The sequence below is a fragment of the Staurois parvus genome, unplaced genomic scaffold (assembly GCF_062004578.1).
Source record: "Staurois parvus isolate SC_StPar_1 unplaced genomic scaffold, SC_StPar_1.0 ptg000608l, whole genome shotgun sequence".
Taxonomy (NCBI): domain Eukaryota; kingdom Metazoa; phylum Chordata; class Amphibia; order Anura; family Ranidae; genus Staurois; species Staurois parvus.
In genome coordinates, this window is record NW_028318404.1 from 1,178,252 (window position 1) to 1,197,977 (window position 19,726).

The 19,726-nt window shown below is 46.6% G+C and overlaps 1 protein-coding gene across 2 annotated transcripts in view; it reads right to left on the reverse strand.

The window, feature by feature from the left end:
- COL27A1 (collagen type XXVII alpha 1 chain) overlaps window positions 1-19,726 on the reverse strand; it is a 592,361-nt gene that overhangs the window by 80,151 nt on the left and 492,484 nt on the right. For both annotated transcript variants that reach the window (XM_089692938.1, XM_089692937.1), the window contains exons 47-48: window positions 18,050-18,157; window positions 17,859-17,966 (exon numbers count right to left, since the gene is read on the reverse strand). In XM_089692938.1, coding sequence (XP_089549064.1) covers window positions 17,859-17,966; window positions 18,050-18,157 — 216 coding nt within the window. The remainder of the gene's footprint in view (window positions 1-17,858; window positions 17,967-18,049; window positions 18,158-19,726) is intronic.

Genomic DNA, 19,726 nt, shown 5'->3' on the forward strand with positions numbered 1-19,726 from the left:
AAACTTTACTTAGGGCCACAGAATTTTTACTCAGGGACAGACAGAATTGTTACTGAGTGCCAGAGAATTGTTACTCAGGGACAGACAGAATTGTTACGGAGTGCCAGAGAATTGTTACTCAGGGACAGACAGAATTGTTACTGAGTGCCAGAGAATTGTTACTTAGGGCCACAGAAACTTTAATTAGGGCCACAGAATTTTTACTCAGGGACAGACAGAATTGTTACTGAGTGCCAGAGAATTGTTACTCAGGGACAGACAGAATTGTTACGGAGTGCCAGAGAATTGTTACTCAGGGCCACAGAAACTTTACTTAGGGCCACAGAATTTTTACTCAGGGACAGACAGAATTGTTACTGAGTGCCAGAGAATTGTTACTCAGGGACAGACAGAATTGTTACTGAGTGCCAGAGAATTGTTACTCAGGGACAGACAGAATTGTTACTGAGTGCCAGAGAATTGTTACTCAGGGCCACAGAAACTTTACTTAGGGCCACAGAATTTTTACTCAGGGACAGACAGAATTGTTACGGAGTGCCAGAGAATTGTTACTCAGGGCCACAGAAACTTTAATTAGGGCCACAGAATTTTTACTCAGGGACAGACAGAATTGTTACTGAGTGCCAGAGAATTGTTACTCAGGGACAGACAGAATTGTTACTGAGTGCCAGAGAATTGTTACTCAGGGACAGACAGAATTGTTACTGAGTGCCAGAGAATTGTTACTCAGGGACAGACAGAATTGTTACGGAGTGCCAGTGAATTGTTACTCAGGGCCACAGAAACTTTACTTAGGGCCACAGAATTTTTACTCAGGGACAGACAGAATTGTTACTGAGTGCCAGAGAATTGTTACTCAGGGACAGACAGAATTGTTACTGAGTGCCAGAGAATTGTTACTCAGGGACAGACAGAATTGTTACGGAGTGCCAGAGAATTGTTACTCAGGGACAGACAGAATTGTTACTGAGTGCCAGAGAATTGTTACTTAGGGCCACAGAAACTTTAATTAGGGCCACAGAATTTTTACTCAGGGACAGACAGAATTGTTACTGAGTGCCAGAGAATTGTTACTCAGGGACAGACAGAATTGTTACGGAGTGCCAGAGAATTGTTACTCAGGGCCACAGAAACTTTACTTAGGGCCACAGAATTTTTACTCAGGGACAGACAGAATTGTTACTGAGTGCCAGAGAATTGTTACTCAGGGACAGACAGAATTGTTACTGAGTGCCAGAGAATTGTTACTCAGGGCCACAGAAACTTTACTTAGGGCCACAGAATTTTTACTCAGGGACAGACAGAATTGTTACGGAGTGCCAGAGAATTGTTACTCAGGGCCACAGAAACTTTAATTAGGGCCACAGAATTTTTACTCAGGGACAGACAGAATTGTTACTGAGTGCCAGAGAATTGTTACTCAGGAACAGACAGAATTGTTACTGAGTGCCAGAGAATTGTTACTTAGGGCCACAGAAACTTTACTTAGGGCCACAGAATTTTTACTCAGGGACAGACAGAATTGTTACTGAGTGCCAGAGAATTGTTACTCAGGGACAGACAGAATTGTTACTGAGTGCCAGAGAATTGTTACTCAGGGCCCCAGAAACTTTACTTAGGGCCACAGAATTTTTACTCAGGGACAGACAGAATTGTTACTGAGTGCCAGAGAATTGTTACTCAGGGACAGACAGAATTGTTACTGAGTGCCAGAGAATTGTTACTTAGGGCCACAGAAACTTTACTTAGGGCCACAGAATTGTTACTCGCACAGACACAGAATTGTTACTCAGGGCCACAGAACTGTTACTTAGGGACAAAGAAATGCTAGTTAGGGCCACAGAATTCATACTCAGGGACAGACAGAATTGTTACGGAGTGCCAGAGAATGGTTACTCAGGGCCACAGAAACTTTAATTAGGGCCACAGAATTTTTACTCAGGGACAGACAGAATTGTTACTGAGTGCCAGAGAATTGTTACTCAGGGACAGACAGAATTGTTACGGAGTGCCAGAGAATTGTTACTCAGGGCCACAGAAACTTTACTTAGGGCCACAGAATTTTTACTCAGGGACAGACAGAATTGTTACTGAGTGCCAGAGAATTGTTACTCAGGGACAGACAGAATTGTTACTGAGTGCCAGAGAATTGTTACTCAGGGACAGACAGAATTGTTACTGAGTGCCAGAGAATTGTTACTCAGGGCCACAGAAACTTTACTTAGGGCCACAGAATTTTTACTCAGGGACAGACAGAATTGTTACGGAGTGCCAGAGAATTGTTACTCAGGGCCACAGAAACTTTAATTAGGGCCACAGAATTTTTACTCAGGGACAGACAGAATTGTTACTGAGTGCCAGAGAATTGTTACTCAGGGACAGACAGAATTGTTACTGAGTGCCAGAGAATTGTTACTCAGGGACAGACAGAATTGTTACGGAGTGCCAGTGAATTGTTACTCAGGGCCACAGAAACTTTACTTAGGGCCACAGAATTTTTACTCAGGGACAGACAGAATTGTTACTGAGTGCCAGAGAATTGTTACTCAGGGACAGACAGAATTGTTACTGAGTGCCAGAGAATTGTTACTCAGGGACAGACAGAATTGTTACGGAGTGCCAGAGAATTGTTACTCAGGGACAGACAGAATTGTTACTGAGTGCCAGAGAATTGTTACTTAGGGCCACAGAAACTTTAATTAGGGCCACAGAATTTTTACTCAGGGACAGACAGAATTGTTACTGAGTGCCAGAGAATTGTTACTCAGGGACAGACAGAATTGTTACGGAGTGCCAGAGAATTGTTACTCAGGGCCACAGAAACTTTACTTAGGGCCACAGAATTTTTACTCAGGGACAGACAGAATTGTTACTGAGTGCCAGAGAATTGTTACTCAGGGACAGACAGAATTGTTACTGAGTGCCAGAGAATTGTTACTCAGGGCCACAGAAACTTTACTTAGGGCCACAGAATTTTTACTCAGGGACAGACAGAATTGTTACGGAGTGCCAGAGAATTGTTACTCAGGGCCACAGAAACTTTAATTAGGGCCACAGAATTTTTACTCAGGGACAGACAGAATTGTTACTGAGTGCCAGAGAATTGTTACTCAGGGACAGACAGAATTGTTACTGAGTGCCAGAGAATTGTTACTCAGGGCCCCAGAAACTTTACTTAGGGCCACAGAATTTTTACTCAGGGACAGACAGAATTGTTACTGAGTGCCAGAGAATTGTTACTCAGGGACAGACAGAATTGTTACTGAGTGCCAGAGAATTGTTACTTAGGGCCACAGAAACTTTACTTAGGGCCACAGAATTGTTACTCGCACAGACACAGAATTGTTACTCAGGGCCACAGAACTGTTACTTAGGGACAAAGAAATGCTAGTTAGGGCCACAGAATTCATACTCAGGGACAGACAGAATTGTTACGGAGTGCCAGAGAATGGTTACTCAGGGCCACAGAAACTTTAATTAGGGCCACAGAATTTTTACTCAGGGACAGACAGAATTGTTACTGAGTGCCAGAGAATTGTTACTCAGGGACAGACAGAATTGTTACGGAGTGCCAGAGAATTGTTACTCAGGGCCACAGAAACTTTACTTAGGGCCACAGAATTTTTACTCAGGGACAGACAGAATTGTTACTGAGTGCCAGAGAATTGTTACTCAGGGACAGACAGAATTGTTACTGAGTGCCAGAGAATTGTTACTCAGGGACAGACAGAATTGTTACTGAGTGCCAGAGAATTGTTACTCAGGGACAGACAGAATTGTTACGGAGTGCCAGAGAATTGTTACTCAGGGCCACAGAAACTTTACTTAGGGCCACAGAATTTTTACTCAGGGACAGACAGAATTGTTACTGAGTGCCAGAGAATTGTTACTCAGGGACACATAATCGTTGAATTAAAGAGTATGTCAGACAACATGCAGAGGAGTGGCAGAGGAGGCAATTTTTTAGGAGCGAGCAGACGTGGCAGCAGAGAAGGGGTCGAGGCAGCACTATTCGCAGCCAGAGGCCAGTGCTCCCGGTGTCATCCAGCGGTCGTGTCTCCACCGACAACCCTGCCGTCATTGATTGGTTGGCTCGGTCGTCTTCCTCTTCCCAGGTCACCTCTGACACCTACAGCCAACGGTCGGTGGGTACGTCAGACACAACCGTTAGTTGGCATGGCCCGGGAGCAAGCCCACTGAAATCACATGTCCTCTACCTGCCCCTGTCCTTTGCTGTTCCCTCACCAAGCGAAGTATCGCATGCTGTGGGCTCAGCCCCACTGTACAGTGAGGAAGAGCTAACAGAGGGCGGTCAGGAACGGGGGGAGACATCGGCCTTTTCAGCAGCCAGGCGAAGAAGTACTGGCGAGGAGAGTGACATAGGGTGCTGGCAGATTACGGACCTCCCATAGCTGCTGCCAGGCCCCTAATCTGCCATGGGCCCCTATATACCGCCTCCTCATGCTGCTGCCAAGTCCAGAGTCTCTCATGGGTCCCTATACGGCCTCCCATTGCTGCTGTCTCCATCGCCACACTCTGCCATGTGCCACTTTCAGGTCTCCTCACACACTGCTGGTGTGTAGAATTTTTTGACATAGGGTGCTGGCAGATTACGGGCCTCCTATAGCTGCTGCCAGGCCCCTAATCTGCCATAGGCCCCTATATACCGCCTCCTCATGCTGCTGCCAGGTCCAGAGTCTCTCATGGGTCCCTGTACGGCCTCCCATTGCTGCTGTCTCCATCGCCACACTCTGCCATGTGCCACTTTCAGGTCTCCTCACACACTGCTGGTGTGTAGAATTTTTTGACATAGGGTGCTGCCAGATTACGGGCCCCCTATAGCTGCTGCCAGGCCCCTAATCTGCCATGGGCCCCTATATACCGCCTCCTCATGCTGCTGCCAGTTCCAGAGTCTCTTATGAGTCCCTGTACGGCCTCCCATTGCTGCTGTCTCCATCGCCACACTCTGCCATGTGCCACTTTCAGGTCTCCTCACACACTGCTGGTGTGTAGAATTTTTTGACATAGGGTGCTGCCAGATTACGGGCCCCCTATAGCTGCTGCCAGGCCCCTAATCTGCCATGGGCCCCTATATACCGCCTCCTCATGCTGCTGCCAGTTCCAGAGTCTCTCATGGGTCCCTGTACGGCCTCCCATTGCTGCTGTCTCCATCGCCACACTCTGCCATGTGCCACTTTCAGGTCTCCTCACACACTGCTGGTGTGTAGAATTTTTTGACATAGGGTGCTGGCAGATTACGGACCTCCCATAGCTGCTGCCAGGCCCCTAATCTGCCATGGGCCCCTATATACCGCCTCCTCATGCTGCTGCCAAGTCCAGAGTCTCTCATGGGTCCCTATACGGCCTCCCATTGCTGCTGTCTCCATCGCCACACTCTGCCATGTGCCACTTTCAGGTCTCCTCACACACTGCTGGTGTGTTGAATTTTTTGACATAGGGTGCTGCCAGATTATGGGCCCCCTATAGCTGCTGCCAGGCCCCTAATCTGCCATGGGCCCCTATATACCGCCTCCTCATGCTGCTGCCAGTTCCAGAGTCTCTCATGGGTCCCTGTACGGCCTCCCATTGCTGCTGTCTCCATCGCCACACTCTGCCATGTGCCACTTTCAGGTCTCCTCACACTGCTGGTGTGTTACATTTTTTGTCATAGGGTGCTGGCAGATTACGGGCCTCCCATAGCTGCTGCCAGGCCCCTAATCTGCCATGGGCCCCTATACCGCCTCCTCATGCTGCTGCCAAGTCCAGAGTGTGTCATGGGTCCCTGTACGGCCTCCCATTGCTGCTGTCTCCATAGCCACACTCTGCCATGTGCCACTTTCAGGTCTCCTCACACTGCTGGTGTGTTCAATTTTTTGACAAAGGGTGCTGGCAGATTACGGGCCTCCCATTGCTGCTGCCAGGCACGTAATCTGCCATGGGCCCCCGTACCGACTCCTCATGCTGTGACGTTGCAACAAGGTGGAATTCAACCCTACATATGTTAGACCGCCTTTACGAACAGCGAAAGGCCATCACAGATTTCCTGATGTTAAAAGCGGATAAAGGTACTCCCTGTGTAACTTAGATGTCAGCCATTGGCAGCTCATGCGTGACACCTGCCGCTTGCTCAGGCCCTTTGAGGAGGCCACGCTATTCGTGAGTCGGCAGGACTATGGGATGAACGACGTCATTCCTCTGTTGCACGTCCTGGAACAAATGCTGTTAACAATGGCTGGTCAGGGTGCGGTAGACGTGGCGCACAGATCTCAACGCCACATGACCCCTGTGGGGGCAGGACAGGAAGAAGAGGAGGAGGTAGAGGAGGACATTGGTGCTCAGGAATTATTGAGTGAAATGGGTGGTTTTTCCACTCAGCGGACAGGAGTGGAGGAGCAGGAGCATCTGGTAGAGGAGGAGGAGGAGGAGGAGACAGAGGACCCAGACGCACCGTGGCAGTATGCTGTGGAGATGGAGGCAGGGAGTCCCTCGCATTCCTTGGCACAAATGACCCATAGCATGCTCGCTTGCTTGCGTAGCGACAGCCGAATAATAACCATCAGACAGAGGGATGACTTTTGGCTGTCCACCTTGTTGGACCCTCGCTACCGGTCCAAAATGGTGGCCTTTTTCACACCTGCTGAGAGGGAGGCCAAAATTACGTACTATAAAAACCACCTATGTAGTCAGTTGGTCTCTGCCTTTGTGCGCCAACGTCCATCCTCAGACACTGTGGGCCCTGTGCGCTCGCGTTCCGCTGGCATGGCAGCAGGGGAGGGGTGGGGTGGTAGGAGCAGTGGCAGCTCCACCAGCAGCGGCTGCCTCAGTCTGCAGTCGATGATGAGTAGCTTTCTTCACCAGCGCAGTGAGGAAACTACTAACCAGCCGCAGCAGCAGCAGCAGCATCAGGTGGACCTGGAGCAGGAGCTCAAACAACAGGCTTGGGCCTACTTGGACAGCACCCTGCCAACCGAGGTAGACAATCCCCTTGACTACTGGGCAACGAAACTTGACCTTTGGCCCCAACTAGCTGAATTTGCCCTTGAAAGGCTGTCATGCCCGGCTAGTAGCGTGGCATCGGAGCGCGTGTTTAGTGCGGCAGGAGGTATTGCAACTCCGTGGAGGACACGACTGTCCACCCAAAGTGTGGAGAGACTCACGTTTGTGAAAATGAATCAGGCGTGGATTAGTCTGGATTTCAAACCACCAGTTCCTGACACAACTGACTAAATCCGCCATGAATCATGCCCCAAACATGTGCCACTTTCAGGTCTCCTCACACACTGCTTGTGTTTTCAATTTTTTGACATAGGGTGCTGGCAGATTACGGGCCTCCCATAGCTGCTGCCAGGCCCCTAATCTGCCATGGGCCCCTATATACCGCCTCCTCATGCTGCTGCCAGGTCCAGAGTCTCTCATGCCATGTGCCACTTTCAGGTCTCCTCACACACTGCTGTTGTGTTGAATTTTTTGACATAGGGTGCTGGCAGATTACGGGCTTCCCATAGCTGCTGCCAGGCCCCTAATCTGCCATGGGCCCCTATATACCGCCTCCTCATGCTGCTGCCAAGTCCAGAGTCTCTCATGGGTCCCTGTACGGCCTCCCATTGCTGCTGTTTCCATCGCCACACTCTGCCATGTGCCACATTCAGGTCTCTTCACACTGCTGGTGTGTTGAATTTTTTGACATAGGGTGCTGGCAGATTACGGGCCTCCCATAGCTGCTGCCAGGCCCCTAATCTGCCATGGGCCCCTATATACCGCCTCCTCATGCTGCTGCCAAGTCCAGAGTCTCTCATGGGTCCCTGTACGGCCTCCCATTGCTGCTGTCTCCATCGCCACACTCTGCCATGTGCCACATTCAGGTCTCTTCACACTGCTTGTGTTTTCAATTTTTTGACATAGGGTGCTGGCAGATTACGGGCCTCCCATAGCTGCTGCCAGGCCCCTAATCTGCCATGGGCCCCTATATACCGCCTCCTCATGCTGCTGCCAGTTCCAGAGTCTCTCATGGGTCCCTGTACGGCCTCCCATTGCTGCTGTCTCCATCGCCACACTCTGCCATGTGCCACATTCAGGTCTCTTCACACTGCTTGTGTTTTCAATTTTTTGACATAGGGTGCTGGCAGATTACGGGCCTCCCATAGCTGCTGCCAGGCCCCTAATCTGCCATGGGCCCCTATATACCGCCTCCTCATGCTGCTGCCAAGTCCAGAGTCTCTCATGGGTCCCTCTACGGCCTCCCATTGCTGCTGTCTCCATCGCCACACTCTGCCATGTGCCACTTTCAGGTCTCCTCACACACTGCTGTTGTGTTGAATTTTTTGACATAGGGTGCTGGCAGATTACGGGCCTCCCATAGCTGCTGCCAGGCCCCTAATCTGCCATGGGCCCCTATATACCGCCTCCTCATGCTGCTGCCAAGTCCAGAGTCTCTCATGGGTCCCTGTACGGCCTCCCATTGCTGCTGTCTCCATCGCCACACTCTGCCATGTGCCACATTCAGGTCTCTTCACACTGCTTGTGTTTTCAATTTTTTGACATAGGGTGCTGGCAGATTACGGGCCTCCCATAGCTGCTGCCAGGCCCCTAATCTGCCATGGGCCCCTATATACCGCCTCCTCATGCTGCTGCCAAGTCCAGAGTCTCTCATGGGTCCCTGTACGGCCTCCCATTGCTGCTGTCTCCATCGCCACACTCTGCCATGTGCCACATTCAGGTCTCTTCACACTGCTTGTGTTTTCAATTTTTTGACATAGGGTGCTGGCAGATTACGGGCTTCCCATAGCTGCTGCCAGGCCCCTAATCTGCCATGGGCCCCTATATACCGCCTCCTCATGCTGCTGCCAAGTCCAGAGTCTCTCATGGGTCCCTGTACGGCCTCCCATTGCTGCTGTCTCCATCGCCACACTCTGCCATGTGTCACATTCAGGTCTCTTCACACTGCTTGTGTTTTCAATTTTTTGACATAGGGTGCTGGCAGATTACGGGCCTCCCATAGCTGCTGCCAGGCCCCTAATCTGCCATGGGCCCCTATATACCGCCTCCTCATGCTGCTGCCAAGTCCAGAGTCTCTCATGGGTCCCTGTACGGCCTCCCATTGCTGCTGTCTCCATCGCCACACTCTGCCATGTGCCACATTCAGGTCTCTTCACACTGCTTGTGTTTTCAATTTTTTGACATAGGGTGCTGGCAGATTACGGGCCTCCCATAGCTGCTGCCAGGCCCCTAATCTGCCATGGGCCCCTATATACCGCCTCCTTATGCTGCTGCCAAGTCCAGAGTCTCTCATGGGTCCCTCTACGGCCTCCCATTGCTGCTGTCTCCATCGCCACACTCTGCCATGTGCCACTTTCAGGTCTCCTCACACACTGCTGTTGTGTTGAATTTTTTGACATAGGGTGCTGGCAGATTACGGGCCTCCCATAGCTGCTGCCAGGCCCCTAATCTGCCATGGGCCCCTATATACCGCCTCCTCATGCTGCTGCCAAGTCCAGAGTCTCTCATGGGTCCCTGTACGGCCTCCCATTGCTGCTGTCTCCATCGCCACACTCTGCCATGTGCCACATTCAGGTCTCTTCACACTGCTTGTGTTTTCAATTTTTTGACATAGGGTGCTGGCAGATTACGGGCCTCCCATAGCTGCTGCCAGGCCCCTAATCTGCCATGGGCCCCTATATACCGCCTCCTCATGCTGCTGCCAAGTCCAGAGTCTCTCATGGGTCCCTGTACGGCCTCCCATTGCTGCTGTCTCCATCGCCACACTCTGCCATGTGCCACATTCAGGTCTCTTCACACTGCTTGTGTTTTCAATTTTTTGACATAGGGTGCTGGCAGATTACGGGCCTCCCATAGCTGCTGCCAGGCCCCTAATCTGCCATGGGCCCCTATATACCGCCTCCTCATGCTGCTGCCAAGTCCAGAGTCTCTCATGGGTCCCTGTACGGCCTCCCATTGCTGCTGTTTCCATCGCCACACTCTGCCATGTGCCACATTCAGGTCTCTTCACACTGCTGGTGTGTTGAATTTTTTGACATAGGGTGCTGGCAGATTACGGGCCTCCCATAGCTGCTGCCAGGCCCCTAATCTGCCATGGGCCCCTATATACCGCCTCCTCATGCTGCTGCCAAGTCCAGAGTCTCTCATGGGTCCCTGTACGGCCTCCCATTGCTGCTGTCTCCATCGCCACACTCTGCCATGTGCCACTTTCAGGTCTCCTCACACACTGCTGTTGTGTTGAATTTTTTGACATAGGGTGCTGGCAGATTACGGGCCTCCCATAGCTACTGCCAGGCCCCTAATCTGCCATGGGCCCCTATATACCGCCTCCTCATGCTGCTGCCAAGTCCAGAGTCTCTCATGGGTCCCTGTACGGCCTCCCATTGCTGCTGCCAGGAGGCAGCAGGGTCGCAGCAGTGTCAGTGGAGGCAAACGGCCACGGAGTAGAGCACCAGCTCCACTGCAGCCTACCACCACGGCCAGTAGTGGTGCCGGTGTGCACGGAGGAAGTAGCAGTCAGCCAGTGAGGAGTAGAGGAGGCAAAGTTTCCTACTCTGCGGTGTGGCAATTTTTCGTCAAGCCGCCCGAGGAAGTAAACGTAGCCGTATGTCGACTATGTGGCTAGAAAGTCAAGCGTGGCCAGGGGGCCCATGTTGGGACTACAGCGTTGCGTCAGCATATGCAGCGTCGCCATTCGGTGGCCTGGGAAAACCGTGATAAAGATACGGCGGTTCTGCCTGCCCCAGCCCAGGGTTCCATTTTGTCATAGGGTGCTGGCAGATTACAGGCCTCCCATAGGTGCTGCCAGGCCCCAAATCTGCCATGGACCCCCGTACCGCCTGGTCACGCTGCTGCTGGGCCCACAGTGTGACCTGGGTCCCTGTACCGCCTCCCATTGCTCCCACTCTGCCATGTGCCACTTTCAGGTCTCCTCACACTCCTGCTGGTTTCCATTTTGTCATAGGTTGCTGTATGGCCTCCCATTGCTGCTGCCTCCACCGCCACACTGTGGCTCCAAACACTGGTTTTGGCCCCGTGACTGGCCAAATGAGTGAAGTGTGCGGTGATTCTAAGATCGACGGCACTCATCTGCATGTCATACTGAGTGACAGTATTATTTCTCTTCCCCAGCAGACTCCAAGGGCATTTAAATTAAAGGTACAGTGTTCTGCACTAATATTAAGTCTCTCTGAAGCCTAGAAACACCCTTTTTTAAGTTAAATTCACAGCGAATTTATTCGACTCGAATCGAATATTGTCCACGAATTCGCCGAATCAGTCGAATCGAATTTTTCATTTCTTCGCTCATCTCTAATCATGACATCTTCTGCCCACCTCTCCACCTAGTTGGTTAAAGGAAGCCTTATATTCATTCATAAAAGTCAAGGCTTGGAATAGCTGAGCAGCGCTTAGGCTTAAAATAAATAAGTAAACTGTGTGGTGCACCGAACTGTTCTGTAAGCACTGCAGCCTTCCCCAAAACCGACAGTAGCCCTCCTGCTAAAATCTAGCATTTTCGCATGCTGTGTGAAGGTCCCTTAAACATTCCTAAACAATGTTTGGTAACTTGACAGCTATTCAAAATGTTCACATTTAAAGCTGGCCACAACTGCTACAATCTGATTGTACAATTGCCTTTAGATTTAGCAACTACGTAGTATAAAGATCTGCTGGAGGTCCTATATGGTAGAATGGCCAGTTCTTATTTAAAAGCTTTGGATTCACAGTCTTAAAATTATTTTTCAAATTATGTTAACATTTTTAAACATAATAAAATGTATGTACTTACTGTAAAATATTTTTCTTGGCGTCCATTGAGGGACATAGGAATTCAAAACGTAAGGTTATACTGCCACATACTGGAACTTTAGGACACTGGCAAACAGAAAAATTGTAAGCCAGCCCCTGTAAAAACTCTCCTCACCCAGCATGCCTCATTTCAGAGCTGCTGAAGAAAGCCTATTTTTTTTGCTATCCATTCTTGCTTTATAGAATTTTGTTCTCTGACTTAATTAAGATTCTTTACTAACACTGCTGCTTGAGCTGGTCTATCTCTCATACAGATATACAGTTGTGCTCAAAAGTTTGCATACCTTGGCAGAAATGATGAAATTTTGGGATCGATATTGAAAATATGATTGATCATGCCAAAAAAACGCTCTTTTATTGAAGGATGATGATCATATGAAGGAATTTATTATCAAATAGTTATCTGTCTCCTTTTTAAATCATAAAGATAACAGAAACCACCCAAATGGCCATGATCAAAAGTTTACATACCCTGGAATGTTTGGCTTTGGTACAAACACACAAGGTGACACACACGGGTTAAAATGCCAATTAGAGGTTAATGTCCCACATCTGTGGCTTTTTAAATTGCAATTAGTGTCAGTGTATAAATAGTCAATGAGTTAGCTCTTACATGGAAGCACTGACTAGGCTAGATACTGAGCCATGGGAATCAGAAAAGAACTGTCAAAAGTCCTGCGTAACAAGGTAATGGAACTTTACCATGAAGTGGTAGGCCAAATAAAATGACAGAGCGGGGTCAGCGCATGCTGAAGCGCACAGTGTGTAGAAGTCACCTGTCTGCTGCATGAAGGCAACTGTCTGCTGAGTCAATAGCTAAAGATTTCTAAACTTTGCGTGGCCTTCAGATTAGCATAACAGTGCGTAGAGAGCTTCATGGAATGAGTTTCCATGGCCGGGCAACTGCATCCAAGCCTTACATCACCAAGTGCAATCTAAAGCGTCAGATGAAGTGATGTAAAGCACGCTGCCACTGGACTCTAGAGCAGTGGAGACGTGTTCTCAATGCACACATTCCTGCATTAAAAGTGGTTGTGTGTATAAGTGAGTGCTGCAGCGACCATCAGCTGGAACCGAACAGAATCAGCACATGCCCGATGAAGGGATCCTGCGAGACTCCGAAACGTTGCCTTGCTGTAACTATGTGATCGTTCATTAAACGTTTTGGACTCATATTGAACTCATATTGATGAGCCTCGGTGTGCTGGTGACATTCTCCCCTCTTGAGTTATGAATCATGCTTCTCTATCTGGCAATCTGAAGGATGTGTCTGGGTTTGGCAGATGCCAGGAGAACAGTCCGATTGCATTGTGCCAAGTGCAAAGTTTGGTGGAGGGGATATTATGGCGTGAGGTTGCTTTTCAGAGGTTGGGCTTGGCCCCTTAGTTCTAGTGAAGGGAACTCTTAAGGTGTCAGAATACCAAGACATTTTTGTACAATTTCATGCTTTCAGCTTTGTGGGAACAGTTTGGGGATGGCCCCTTCCTGTTCCAACATGACTGAGCACCAGTGCACAAAGCAAGGTCCACAAAGACATGGATGAACAAGTTTGGGGTGGAGGAACTTGGCTGGCCTGCACAGAGTTCTGACCTCAACCCGAAAGAACACCTTTGGGATTAATTAGAGTGGAGACTGCAAGCCAGGGCTTCTCATCCGACATCAGTGCTTGACCTCACAAATGCTCTTTTGGAAGAATGGTCAAACATTCCCATAGACACACTCTTAAAAATTGGGGACAGCTGTTTATTTATTTTATTTTTTTATTTATTTCAGGTACTTATATAGCGCTGTCAATTTACGCAGCGCTTTACACATATATATTGTACATTCACATCAGTCCCTAACCCTCAAGGGGTGTACAATCTAAGGTCCCTAACACATACATTCATACATGCACATATTATGGCCAATTTAGACAGGATCCAATTAACCTACCAGCATGTCTTTGGAGTGTGGAAGGAAACCAGGGTACCCGGAGGAAACCCACGCAGGCACAGGGAGAACATGCAAACTCCAGGCAGGTGGAGCCGTGGCTGGGATTTGAACCAACGACCCTAGTACTGCCAGGCAGAAGTGCTAACCATTTAGCCACTGTGCTGCCCGAGCTGTTATAGCTGCAAAGGGTGGGTCAACTCAAAATTGAACCCTACGGACTAAGACTGGGAAGTTCATGTGCATCTAAAGGAAGGCGTCCCAATACTTTGACAATATAGTGTGTATATATATATATATATATATATATATATACACAAACATACACACACACACACATGTATATATACCTACCTGCTATCCAGAATGGCATTTCCATTATATAGAACCTGCTGGACTGGACTGTAAAGCTATCCTGGAATGTGTCCTCCAGGCTCTGCATTGTGGTGCTTTCCAGACTTCTATGTACTATTAAAGTTACCCATGGAGTACTCTCAAGGTCCAGAGTCATGGCACAGCACCAGGTGCGACTCCTGTCTCTAAAAATGCTCACTTTGTGAGTAACCGTTTAGGCTGAAGTGATGGGAGCTACCTCAGCATTTGCATTTTGAGTACCTGAGGCCTTGCCTTATATTGGACCTAGATGTAGTACTACAATGAGGCAACATGTCTTTTCCAAGATACAAAGAGGATAATTCCACTGCTATGGGTAACCTCAGTCCATACTCCCCTAGAGGTTCCAGGGGTGTTTATTTAGTATCCGAAGAATGACCCGACACCTGATATCTGAAACCCCTATTTTTTAGAGGGTTGTATTCAACATAGGCTATCTCAGCTCTGTTGGGTGAGGCTGTAAAATCCAGCTTTTTCTGAATTTACAAATTTACTGAATTTACAACTCATTTCAATTTACAAAAGCTAAGGGGCCTACCTAAAGCTGGTTATACATTAGAAATTCTCCCCCTCTGTTAGAATACACAGATCATCGCTGAAGCCTACTGCCTTCAGTGCTGATCGAGTGGCTTTTAATCGACAGGGCAGCTGAACAGAAGTAGATTAGTAAATCAACTTCTGTTCAACCACAATGGCCACGCATGCTGAGCCAAATATATTTCTATATATGTATGCCCAGCTCAACTAAGTAATATATTGAATTTGTATCCCATCAAGGAGGTCCTTGCACTACATAGTTGTTGGCAAATCTGAAAAAGATTGTGCAGTGTTGTAGGTTGAAATATGTATGGTCAGTTTAGGACGACATACACTGATAGATAGATTTTTATTTAGCTACATTTTCCACTTATCAAGGCGATGTGCACTTGGCTCTTAGCACATTATGACATTGGCAACATAATGAGGGTAATTAGAACTTGAACTTTACTCAAAAGTGCTAAAAATAACCTTGAAGCATTTTTGCTTCATATATTAGTTTGGTCATAAGCATTTCACATGGAGTGACAGATATAATGCTTAACAGCAAAAAAAAAAAAAAGTGAAGCCCAACTCCACTTTCCTAATAAAATTTTAAAAAAATTCAAATAAGATAATTCTACAGGGTAGTTATGTATGTATTTTCATTATTATTGTGAGGATTATCACTTTTTCTGAATCCTCCTTAGTGCCTCAATAAAACAATTCTGTTTTAGCACAACAGCTTTGATTTTGGAGAGTGGAGATGGATTAGAACACCTGTCGAATTTGTATCTCTGTCTGTGCCCCCATTATTTGTCCTGTTTATCACTATCATTGAAAGTGAATGTAAAATTTAGAAAATCCTACATTTTGGGTTGTCCCCAGAAAAGTAATAGAGGGGACATTTTCCAACAGAGACACTAGTTCTGGTGACCTGGGGGTCTCCAAGAAATCTCCTTAGTTTGCAGGGATTTTCTCTCACTCCCTGTTTTGGCTATAGGACAAGAAGTGAAAGTAAATCCCCCCCAATGGGACACAGATGTCAAAAAATAAACTGACAGGTGTTATAACCCTCCCTTATTCCATGCAAAATGAAAAAAAAATGGCCTATAGTTCTACTTTTAAGTTGAAATTTACACAAAGGACTGAAGGAGAAATGACTCCATCCCCATTTCCCTGCCTGCCTTTAAGGTCTCTGCCTAGAAAGTTCCAATCAGAGAGAGAAGCCCTGAAAGCAAGCAGCAGACAATTTTAATAATTTTACTTTGGGTACCAAAGCAATTTGATTTAACCATGAACTAATCTGAATGTACACAGAATACAGACAGAAACAGAGCTTTCACCATACGGCTAGTTATGGACAGATAGTGTACCAGTTCTCTATGACGGATGCAGAGCTGTGCTGATTGTATCTTATGGACAGGAGGCTGTAGACACAGCTGAATCATGTTATAGAAGCAAAGTAAGTAACTTAATACAAATTCCCATTTAAAACATATATATTTTGCTCAGAATACAAGAGAACAATACTCAAGTGCATAAAAGGTGAAATAAAATTGGTCACTCATCTAGGGCCAAAGAGGTCATTCCCAAGCCCTAAACAGCTGTACAGACACCTCTAGCCAGAAGAGGGTCCCGCAGAGAACACTGCAGTCAAGATGGGACAGCTGCAAAAGCTTCACAATATGGAACAGCTTATGTTTGACTCCAAGGGGGTTAGCCCAGATCCAAGCTGTAATGATGTATCTATGAGGAATTGAATGAACTTTCCAACAGCAATTGAATGAAACACAATCCCATTAAAACAGGATTCCCTGTGTATAGCAGACAATATCCACTAGAGGGTAGCAGATACAAAGGCAATCACAACTAGCAGCCCATTAAGGATTCTTTTGGCATTCTGTAATACATGAAGATTCAGATGATTCCAATGACTCCCTGGCTCTTTAGGTCACATGACCAGTTCTGACTGGGCAAAATGTAGTCTAAAACCTCAGAGAAGTCCATAATGGATGTCTAATGCTTAACATGAGTCAGACATTGGCTCCACCTGGATAAACAGGGTAGACATAATAATTAAGCTTATACTGAACTGAACTCATGTCTTCTAGGGAATAGTGAAAGAATCCTGGCAAATTACAGATTGGTCTAAGACAAATTGCAATCTGAACAATACTCTACATTATATAACATTACCTAAAAAAAGCAAGTGTCCATGAGGGTTAATATACTTAATGAAACAGGCCACAGTACTACTTCCTTGGACATCTTCTTATAGTAGTTGAAATATTCAGCTCCCATGTGAAAAATAACCTATAAATACCCCAGCTGCTGCAAATCCTTGTACCCCTGCGCAGGTGCAATAAAGTATAAATAAACTAGCGCTTGTGTTTCAGTTCCTCTAAATAAATCTCAAATCATATGTACAGTACAATCAACTTTCAAAAGTCCAAGTTTTCAAAACACCCAGGGGTTCTGGTTACCAAAGGAAAACTTTAGTTTGAAAGTATCAGGGATGTCATTGCATCCTCTCCGTAAATACAAGTTTCCTTACTCATTCTCGACCATTAACTTCAATTCTTTATGAAATTCTCAGCATGGAGCGCATGTCCTTAATCCTAGACACTAAACTAAAAACTCAGTTGCCTCTCACAAATAGGGGGTTTGGCCATTGTCAGGGCAGACCTAGGCTGTACTTTTGTTTTTTTCTTTTCCTAGTGTTCTTCTCCTGAAGGTGGCACTATAAACCCAATGGCCAGAGATCAAGATTTCTGCTGTGCCCATCAATGGAAAAAGATAAACAACGTTCCTCAGTACCTGACCTCTCCTAAACCCATCAAATGCCCAGGCACTTCCTGATAGTCAGGAAGCTTGCCATCCCTTCTTACCACCTGCATATTCCTATTGACCAGTGAGGTTGGCCATCATAACATTGATCTGCACCCCCCCCCCACCCATCCCCACCAATCATGACACTAGTTACTGCCTCATGAGTCTATAAGCAGCCTAGAGCCCAGTAGCAGAAAAAATGGCCTCATTCCACTAGACACATTTATTAGTTTTATAGAATCTTATAAATCCCAAACTCCATCACGTTGTATTGAATATAAGACTCTTGCCCTCCTTAGTCCTTATAAATGTTACATCAGAATGTATTCACATTACCATAAAGAATGTATGGCTATTGTCCTGGTGTAGCTAATCCTTACCCTGAATCCTATGGGTCCCTGAGCCCCGGGTAAACCAGGCACGCCAGTGTTTCCTCGCTTTCCAGACAAGCCATCAGGGCCAATTTCTCCATCGTCTCCTTGTTCTCCCTGGAAAAGGAACATTTAATTCTGGTTAAATATAAAATATATCATGTTCTTGGTGCTCATTGCTGGGACTTTCAAACACTCACCTTTATCCCCACAGTGCCATCTTTCCCTGGTATTCCGTCTGGTCCAGAGGGACCCTCTTGTCCTTGTCTTCCTACCACTCCCCTAGGACCAGTCAATCCTACAGCTCCCTAAAAATAAAGTCAATGGTAAATGTTACACCTTTTCCAGCCATTTCTACATTATTAAAGCAAACCTGTGCTTTCCCTATGTAGGCCCCACTAATTGTGCAAACTCACCTTTCTCTTCAATGCCCAGCTGACGGTGGTGCATGCCAGTTGGTTACTTAGACACCCAGTGCTATTACAAGGGGTGAGCAGAGAGTCATATATTACAATGGTCTTACTCTCCCATGCTCCCAAGACTGGGGGGGGATTAAAGTAAGGCAAGTATGCCCAGCTGGTGGTCCTACCAATAAAGTGAACTTGCATGGCCAAAGCATGTCTTCAGTTTTCAAGGAAACTGCTATCTGTGTACTCATAGACAGACCTTTATCTTACATTCTTTTAGTATTCTGAACTTGCAGGACCAGCAGTACATAGCAAAGTGAAATGGGAATAAAAAAGGAAATAAGGGTCATTAAATGTGACTGAGAAGAAGGCTGTATAAACATGTATTACAGATAAAGTATGTCAAAATGATGAACTTTATAACTTCAGACATTTGTTTTTTTCAAGCTGGATAAGAGTGGGTAAGGGTTAGAAATTGAGTCAACGGTTTTATTCTGTGTACCCATTAAGTGTCTCCAGGGCAGGAAGACAGACAGCAAAATAAGCCTGACAGAGTCCACATTTCACTACTTTCTGAAAGGAGGATACTTTCGCTGTCCCAGTTACAGAGATTTTCCCTAATATCCTGACTGAGACCACCCTGGAAGTTGGTCCAACAGAGACAAAGACAAAATCAAATGACTGCAGGCATCACAATGGTTAGTAACTGAAGGGCACTTTTTTAAGAGGTTTACTACAAATATCATATGACAACAGCAAAATGAAATCATATATTAGATATAAACACTCACTGTGTATATATATATATATATATATATATATATATATATATATATATATATATATATATACACACACACACACACACACACACATATATATATACACATACATACATACATACATATACACACAGTGAAGGAAATAAGTATTTGATCCCCTGCTGATTTTGAATGTTTTCTCACTCACAAAGAAATCATCAGTCTAAAATTCGAATGGCAAAATTCAAATTGTAACACTGAGAGACAGAATAGCAACAAAAATGATTCCTCACTGTTCTCATGATCATTGACACTCCAAGAGGTGAGATCTTGCATGGTGCACCAAAACCTAGGGAGACTGACAGTTGTTTTGTGTTTCTGCCGTTTGTGAATGATTGCACCAACTGTTGTCACTTTCTCACCAAGCTGCTTGGCGATAGTTTGGTAGCCCAGTCCAGCCTTGTGTAGGTCTACAATCTTGTACCCGACATCCTTGGACGGCTCTTTGGTCTTTGCCATGGTGAAGCGTTTGGAATCTGATTGTTTGATTGCTCCTGTGGACAGGTGTCTTTTATACAGGTAACAAAATTAGATTAGCAGCACTCCCTTTAAGAGACTGCTTCTAATCTCAGCTTGTTACCTATATGAAAGACACCTGGGAGCCAGAAATCCTGCTGAATGATAGGGGATCAAATATTTACTTTCCTCA